This window comes from Poecilia reticulata, linkage group LG4 (genome assembly GCF_000633615.1).
Source record: "Poecilia reticulata strain Guanapo linkage group LG4, Guppy_female_1.0+MT, whole genome shotgun sequence".
Taxonomy (NCBI): Eukaryota; Metazoa; Chordata; class Actinopteri; order Cyprinodontiformes; family Poeciliidae; genus Poecilia; species Poecilia reticulata.
The window spans coordinates 28,344,238-28,353,338 of record NC_024334.1 but is presented as its reverse complement, the minus strand read 5'-3'; the positions used below and the strand labels follow the sequence as shown (position 1 = coordinate 28,353,338).

The window sequence follows — 9,101 nt, the reverse complement described above, 5'->3', positions numbered from 1 at the left end:
TTAAACTTAAAACCAGATCTTCACATGAATTGCATAAAAATGTTAATAACCAGCATTCCAGAAATACACAACAGTACTATTAAGGGTAATTTAAAAATTATGAAAACATTTGYAAGTTATTGGAGTGCTATTATTCCCGTTTTTATAGTACTTCAGAACTTTGACCCCAGCCAAGCTTTTAATGTTAAGAGTTGTGTGCATTACTTTCCTCCTTTTCATCTATATTGGGAATGTTATCAAAATACTTGATGTTCAGACTCCTCGCCCAGTCTGAGATATTTTCCTAAAAAGAACGGGGTAATATCAGCACAACGCTGGTAGAGACGCTTCAAACACCGGCCTGCAGGTTTTAGATGTTTCCCTKCTTTAACACAGCTGATTTAGATTATTGCTGTTTAGGAAAAGTCTGTTCCTCAGCCAAAAATTGAAGTCAGGTGTGCTGAAGCAGTAACAACTAAAACACATGGGGCAGTGTGCTTTGAGGATCAGGGTCGGGAGAAAATGGTCTAAAAAAAAAAAGAGCTTGCAGCTGGACTTGTGTCAAAAATGGTCAAACAAAGGAAGTTGATTACTATTCCACAAAGATGTTTGGATTATTATTTTACATATAGGTGAAAATCATAAATGTTCCTTCTATTTCATAGTTAAGTGTTGGTGTTGGCCTTTCAGGTGAAACTCAAATAACAAATGTTGGAAATAAAACCAAGCAGGATCCAGTGTGAACAGTTCACTCAGTTATAGAACAACTTAAGTAGGTAAAAACTATTTATTTGAGTGTTTTTCTTCAAAAGAAGTTTAATCTTATACAGCTTCTGAATGAAATATAATAATGCACATTTATTGATGTTTCCACCCAGGCTTCAGCAAATATCTTTTGCTTTTTTAATAGTTAGACTTCATGACTCAAGATGTTTGTTATTCTGATGCACCAGATTCAACAGAATAAACCCCTAGATGACCCATATGACCCCGTTCAGCCCAAACCTGTTAATAACTCGATTATTTTGGTGAAATTCAGAATGAAACTSAGTCTGCGAATGATGACTGTCAATGTGGGAGTTTTACCAGGGCAAAGTGGCTGACAATGGGAGGAGCTGCTACATTGAGTCATTGATAAACTTTTTATACTCAATCTTTTGACATCAAAATCAAGGGGGRAAAAAAWACAAACAAGYTGGAATTATTTGAGTTCTGAAAATGCATTGYCCTTAATTGTAAAATTCAAACATTTTGATATATGCACTAAAATGACACTGTAACGTTTACAGTGTGAAACAACTAGATATTCATGTAACATAAAGTAATCGATAACAGCTACATAAGAGACTGAAACGTTCTTGTGAATAATTGTACAAGGAGAAGACATTCAAAGCAACGAACTGCTCAGGTCTGACTACTATACTGAAGTCTCCATAAACCTCAGATTGAATCACAGCATGCTCTTGAACTGTTGATGTAATTATCTGTACAATCAGAAAGAGACTGCACAAACCTAACGTTCATGGAAGATGTTCAATMTTTACTCTTAAGGAAAACATAAAGTCCAGACTGATGTTTGCTAGACAGAACRAAGAATGTTTGGACATATAAGTTCATCCTGCACATCTGCCATTTGTTTTTTTTGGGGGTGGGGGGTTTGGGGGGTTGCTTTGAGTGGCAGGATGTGCCCACCTCACCATCATAAAAGCCACCATGAAATCTGTCGTATATCAGAGGGTAATCACCCAAAACAAAACAGTGACTCCGCCAAAGACTGGCTGAGAATTAAGAAATGGAAAGTCCTAAGCAGAGTCAAATCCAAGATTGTGATCTTATCGAGATGCTGTGAGGTGATTTGTGCGATGTAGATTCAAGAAACCCCTCAAACATCTGAGGAGTGAGGAAAAGCCTTCCAGCTTCTGTTCCAGCTGGTACTCTACTTCACCTAGTCCTCAAAGGCCGGTGTGTTGCAGCATCTAGATCSGTCTGTGCTTCAGCACAACTGAATCACATACCTGATTTATTATTATTATGGACTCTATAGGACTTGACTACAGGCTGTAGAACGACTTAAACCGTTTGATTTAGGTAGATCGRACCCGGGAAGATCTGCCTAAATTAAACAGCTCTCCATCATATTAATAAGTTCAATACAGATTGTGTGATCTCCAGATTTTTTTATTGGTTTGAAAAACTCCTCAGTCTAAACGCGTCTCAACGTAGAGWTGCAATATAAACCGCACATATCCAACTCTCCACATTGACGCAAGTGTTGCTCAAACTTTGCAGTAGTGACTCATTAGTAAGATTACTTCATCTCAAAATGTGCTATGCAGACACTGTGTCTGTACTGACGATTACAGACTCACTTCGGCATGCTGAATGCTTGAAGTAGCTCCAGCTGATGCTAGCCTGACCGACTTTTTGATTTATTTATTTTTTTCTGATATGTCCATTCGGTGCGCTGATAAACTGTAAACTTTCCTGACCAGATGGTCAGCCAATAAGTAAGTGTGGGAAAAAATGAAATGAAACTTTGACATTATTACAAAACTAACCTGAATGGTGTGACTAATTAAGCTTTTCTTTACAACCTTCACCACAGTTTACAGACATTACAAAAAACTGAGGCACAACAGAAGTGAACCATATTTAATTTCTGTGACAGGACTCACAGGCCAGTAATCATGAAACAATTCCTTTACTAAAGAACAATAAATTAAGGGATAACTAATTTATTGTGTCATCTAAGTTGAAATGTCAATATATATAACTCCATGTAATTCAAAAGAAATATTCATGGAGGCATTTAAAAAAAAAAAACTTTGATATGAAACTAGTGATAACAATATTGAGGATCCTATAATTTATTTTGAAAAAAAAAAAAAAAACTTTTTCCTTAATTTATGCACTTTTCTGAAGTTTTAAGTTTACCCCAATTTTAAACTACTTTTAATATTTATTTGTTACTTTTTAATTTATCCAATCTTTGCAAGTAAACTCGGTCATCAAGTCTCAAAGGTTATTTTGGCTCCAAGTTCTTCGAGCTATTTAGGCATAGAGAGATTTTATTTTTGCTCTTTCAGTGAAATTAAATCTCAAAGGTGATTTGCATATTTAGTAGGAATAGATGATGARCTAAAGGATGAACTTTTAGATCTGTGGGGGATTTCTGTTTTCCCATTTGATAAAAGCCTTTTTGACCTTTTAAACCGTGTTCCTCTTCTCTGGATATTTTTTTTAAGCAGGTATCTTTTTTCAAAGCGTGCTCTCAGGATCATTCATATACAAGAACTGCGACAWAATAAATTTGAGCTGATTCCTTGTAAAGCCAGTCATTCTGATCAAAGCATGTAGTTTTTAAAGTAACAAAACCAAAGTGAGTGTTTTAATCAGTTTCTAAGGACTCTGCAAGTTTGCATGAAGCCACAAAATGTGACRGCGAGTGAGAGAATCCTGCAACCCGGAGCATCAAGAGTATTGCAAGTAAGTCTTTCCTGTGAGTGTGACGTTTTGTTTAAACATTGATGAAGCCGTTTGAGTTGTCGTGCACACTCAGAAGAGAGGTTTAGTGGCAACACTACACCTGGTTTTCTGCATAGTCTGTCTTTTGACCTGCAGAGCAGCGTTGTGGGCTGCTATTTAGAGTGTCAGCTGCCATCACTTGTTTCACAGCTGTAGTGATGTGTGAAACTGTACGTCTGAGCTGCACAGAATGAGAGGGGAAAAGAGGAAGCAGTTGGTTGTCTTTTTACTCTCAGTCTGAGAACCAGAGGAACACACTCGCACTCAAACTCGAAGGATCTTAGTCCTCTTTACCGGAGCTTTTTTTTTTTCCATCCTTAAGGACAAGAACAGTTTCCCCCAATGTGAGTAGAGACTGGTTCTTTTTAGCAGAAACTTCTGCTGGTTCTCAAGTAAAATCCTCCTCAGTAACAGCTTGTTTTTTTTTGTGCTGAATGCTCTGTGTGAAACAGTTTTGTTCTAATCCACCTCCAAACATGGCAGTGGTGTCTATGTCGTCCGTCTTTGTGCCTGTGTTCTATTTTCTCAAATGCAAAACACTCGGGGAAGTTGTGAACTATATGCACTGCGATCTACTTCATTGTGGCTCCAGTTGTGCTAAGATTAAACCGAAACTGATGCACAAATAGACAAACTGTGTCCTTTTTTTGTGTACAGTAAGTCCCTTAAAACATTTATAATTATTTCAGAGCAGACGCGTTGGCGTGTTCTTCTGTGAGTCAAAAAGAAACAGTTTCATTGCTCTGTTGCTGTCATTGCGTCCACTTCCTTCTCTTTTTTTTTTTTGTATCTGCCCTGTTTCCCAAAACCAGGCACATATGTGAGCCGCTCTGGTGGAGTAAGAAGCGCCATTTTAATAATTTAACTTGCGTCTAAATATCTGGTGAACGTTTACGCATTTCCCCCTTTTTTTTGTTTGTTTTTTATTCTCTCTGCTGTTGGCTATAATTCTAATTATAATAACCAGCATTTATTTTGTCTAAATTGTTTCATATACTTTTATGCTGATTAAAAAAAAAAACTAAAGGAAGAAAAAGAGCAGCAGATGACAGTTTTTAGGAATTCTCACTTGCGTTTTTCAACTCCAGTACTCCCACTATCGTTTCTGCTTGAACATTTTTTTGCTGTGCAGTTCTTCTGTGTTGCTGCTGGAGGTAATCCCCAGCCTTCTGACTCCCCTCCCTCCACTCAGCTTCCCTCCTCCTCTCACTGGGTGCCACAGCACCAGTGTGATCAAACTCCAGTTCAAGCTGGCCTCTGCTCTGCTCCCATGGCTGACTCTCCTCTTAACCACTCCTGGCCGTCTTTCTCCAAGCTCTGGATGAAGAGGTGGTCCTTCAAGAGAGGTAATCTTGCTTCCAGGTTCAGCTTTAGTGTCAAGCCGTCTGTGACCCACCTGAGCCAGTGGAAACCGTCTCGCTTTCCTCCTCTGAGCCCCATTCAGTTCTTTTAACATGACATGCTGTTTGCCATTGTGACCTGATTGTGGTTTGCGGTGAATGACGGTTGGAGTCTTTCGGATCAAAGTTGGTGAAAGAGTGAAGAGTGCATTTTGTTGAACTGCGAGAGCGCCGAAATGCGTTGTTCAGTCAAAACAGAAACTGTGATTATTCGTCTGTGAAGTGCCACCTTGTGTCTGCCGAGCTGCGTTTGACCTTTTGTGGTCAACGTCCAAGGTGCTCTGCAACGCACGCAGCAGCCCGTTTTCTTCTCTAAACCCGACGAGCGCTGCTGATCGTGCTTCCCTTTCACTTCTGTGCAGCTTGGCACTTTCAAACGGCACCGAATTTTCTGATCAAAAAGATGAGGACGGTTGTTTTTGATGTGCGCTTCACGCTCTGATCTGACACCTCTGTTTTTTGGGGGGGTTTTTTTATCTGCAAGCAGCATCCGTCGTGCACCACGAGAAATGAACCTCGCTTCTATTTAACTCGTGTTGGTCACCACAACCTAAAACTCTTTCATGCTGTCCCAGAAAGGGCAGTCTAAAAACATGCTTGTTGTGACTGCTGCCTTGACATCTGGGGCTTTGTTTTTGTCTCGTCAGAATGACCCGAACTGAAAGCTGTCACCATTTGTGAACCATACATCTGTGGGAAACGGCTCATGTGCAGCCTGACTAAATTAAATCACCTGATCGTGGCCTGGGTTCCTCTTGTGATTGTCGTGATTATCATGTAGTGCTCAATAGCATTGAACTGTGTGGGTAAACATGTGCTTTTATTTCCTTCCACATATTTTGTTGAACATCCCCTTTAAGGAAGAAAAGGACATCAAAATATGGTGGTTTTTGATGAAGTGCAGGAGGCGATGTAGGTATTTTATTCTGCTAAAAGATCTCGTGTTTATTTCTGTAGATTTTGATGATTACGGCTTACAGATGAACAAAGCTCAAAACTAAGTCCCCCCCGCCCAAAAAATGAAATATTTCATAAGACTGATTAAAAAAAGTATGTTTAACACATATATGTTCTGTTACAGTCATGGTGTGGCCCTCATAATCATGGGGAAGACTGCAGGCTCTACAGAGAGCTTTATCCATGTACTTTATTGGAAAGTTGAGCGGAAGGAAAAAGTGTGGTACAGATTCAAGAGGATTATAAAAAAAAAGTCAGCTTAGAGTTAGGAAGAGATTCGCAAGGCATGGACTGAGGCCAGAGTCGGTGAAGAGTCACAACAAGAAGACGTCTTGGGTCACAGCTGTTGCAGCTGTTTGTTTTTAGCCACTTCTAAACCAGAGAGAATATCAGAAGCTAAAAGAAAGAGGCGATGGACTATTGCTCAGTACTCTTTTCAGATGAAGGTGAATTTTGCCTTTTAGTTGCAAACCAAGATTTCAGAGTCTGGAGGAAGAGTGGAGCGGCTGCGGCACAGAGCTCAGTTTTATTTAGTCACTGATTCTCTGTTAAAATAACACGAATTGAATTTAAAATGAATAATGTCATCTGTTAGTGTTGGCACGCTGTGTGTTAGGAAGTCAGACGTCATCAGGTCACTTCATACTTCCCTCTACTGACGAGTTTTATGAAGATGATGAATCTATTTTTTTTTCTACTTGCCCACACCACTAAAGCGCCGTTATGTGCTTTATTTTACTATAAAGAGGAAGATGACCCAGGGGGATCACCTCCCTGCCACGCTGCAATGATGCAGTAATTCGTGCGAAACAAACCCCAACTAAATATTAACCACAGACACTGAACATTTGTTTTTAGTAGTGGTGCATTTCTGAAATATATAATTTTCTATTGGCTTAATGTAATCTTTAATTTAATGTTGGGGTTTAATTGACTAAAGTCATAATCATGAAACTCTTGAAATATACCAGACTGAGTGCATTAAATCAATTCACTGAGTTTCATATTTTCAATTTAATTACTGATGTAAATGAACTTTTCAATTATATTCTAATTAATATTCTAATATTCTAAATTTGCTAAGATGCATATGTCTAAATCCAAAAATAAATAATTTTGCAAATTTCAAATTTATAATGACTCAACATATGTTGGCAGAAATTGGAGTTGTTTATTGCTTACAGATTCCCGTTTAAACAACTTTTATTTCAACACGATACATGATGAATGCCTTGTTTACCGAACACACAGCTCAGTGGCTATGAATAAAAGCAGCTGTGTTAAGTTTTATGCCGAGTCTATTTCTTTCAAGTCTACTTGAACTAGTTCTTCATGCACACTTTCAAGCATATAAAGCATCAAGTTCCTTGCAGTGCATTTCACATGTTGACATTTTTACCCGTTTTTAATCGGGGTTTTTTTTGCTGCAGAGTGAGACCTCCCCTTTTCACGGGGAGCCAAACTCTGAAAAACAACCTGAGTCTGATTTTTTTTTTTTTTTTTTTTTTTTTTTTAAAGCATTTTAAACCTGAGTGTATGTGTGCACACACAGCCGTGCACTGATGTTTCATTGTTTTGTCATGTCTGAGAAGAAATGAAAGGCCAACCATAAAAGGCCACAGTGACTCTGCAGCCCAGCATTGAGCGGCTGCTGCAGAGTCTCCTCTGAGTTTACACTTAACACAAGAAGGATTTGGACACAGGCTAATTCTCCCTCCGGGGAGGACGCTGCCACCCCTGCTGCCTCGGCCGATGATTTAGTAATATGGAGAACTGTATCTACAGTGTGTGTGTTTACACAGGAGCATCTCTGGCTGTCAGGAGGAAGACCACAGTGGATTCTGCAAGTCGATAACAAAACAGGGTGCGAGACTCGGCCTGTTGTTTTGCTACGTGAGCTTAGGAATCAAAATAAATAATTTGGTGCATAGAACAAACGATTCTTTGTAGCTTTTGTTTAGTTTTTTTTCTTTGTATGAGGGTACAGGGGCGCCCAGAAAACCTGGAACTTCTTTGTAAGACTTTGGTTTGATTTGTTAGTCTGGAAATCAGTCTCGTCACCCGGTGTCGGTTTTGTATGTTTTGTAAATTTGTGTTTTGGTTTGGTGTTCCTATGTCTTGGTTTTTATGTTCTGTTTGGCCTCCGTTTTTTTTGGACTGTTTATTTGGTTCAGCCACTCTTTCACTGGTAGCTTCAGCCTCTCACTCACAGCTGCAGCAAATCCGTTTTGTACTCTCCGCCCTGCTTATGGCATTACAACCCCAAACTTTGCCATGTTTTAGTGGGATTTTATTTGATAGACCAACACAATGCATTGTATCGAGGGTAAATAATTTGTGTTTTCTCCAAATTGTCTACTATGTAAAAATTATAATAACAAAAAATAGAAACATTGCAAGTATTCTGTTTTAAGGCTAACAAATTTAGACTCAAGCACCAGATGAAGCTGTGAAAATGATTTGTCTAACTTTAGATTTTTTCTAAGGAATTTAAGTGCCAAGTTATGTTTTGATGCCGCTGTCATCCCCTTGTGACATATTTTGTGAGTCAACTGCTGGCAAAACAAGTTTAAAATGAATTAAAACGTGACATAAACGGGCATTAAGTGTTACAAATCCAAAATAGTTTCACAATTGTCAGATATTTCAAAACTTGAATGATTAAGTTGGGGTAATGATTCTGTCTTGGCTTATGGAGCATTTCACAGGCTCTTTGACAATAATTCACTCAAAAAGCTTTGAGTAAATGAACAAGAGCAGACTGTAAGGGTGACTCTCTAATATCATTTAGAAAAACGTAAATTTGTCAAGCCGCCATTTCTTATCGTTGATCTGACTAGAATGCAAAGCTGAATAAAATAATTGAAGTCCCACATCTCACTTCATTTAGAAAACATCTTGAAATGTGTCCCCTGGGTAGCCAAAAATGTCAACATGATTATATTTAAACATTCATGATTAGACTTCATGGTCTTTTCTTTAACTTGTAAGAGTTATTTATAGACATATAATGTTGTTCTTGTTGTTTTTATTGTGTATTGAAGGCATGGTGTCCATTTTACAGAGCAATCAAGTAACTATATCCGAATCAGGGGTTTCTCAAACATGTGTGGAAGAATCAAAACAGCCGTCCAATTTTTGATGAGGGAAAAACATTATAACATGACATAAAGTTTAAAACAGTAACTTTACCCTTTAAGGTTGTACGCACAAGGTTTTAGAGACGTATGATGTGTTCTC

The 9,101-nt window shown here is 38.5% G+C and overlaps 1 protein-coding gene across 3 annotated transcripts in view; it reads left to right on the top strand.

Moving 5' to 3' along the window:
• Nucleotides 1-3,759: 3,759 nt before the first annotated feature.
• Nucleotides 3,760-9,101, top strand: part of arhgef18b (rho/rac guanine nucleotide exchange factor (GEF) 18b) — a 48,789-nt gene continuing 43,447 nt past the window's right edge. For 2 of the 3 annotated variants that reach the window (XM_008407955.2, XM_008407954.2), the window contains exon 1: nt 4,748-4,850. In XM_008407955.2, the coding sequence (XP_008406177.1) occupies nt 4,775-4,850 (76 nt within the window). In that variant the 5' untranslated portion in view covers nt 4,748-4,774. Of the gene's footprint in view, nt 3,849-4,747; nt 4,851-9,101 lie in introns of those variants that run through there. The other variant, XM_008407956.2, reaches the window with a different exon arrangement.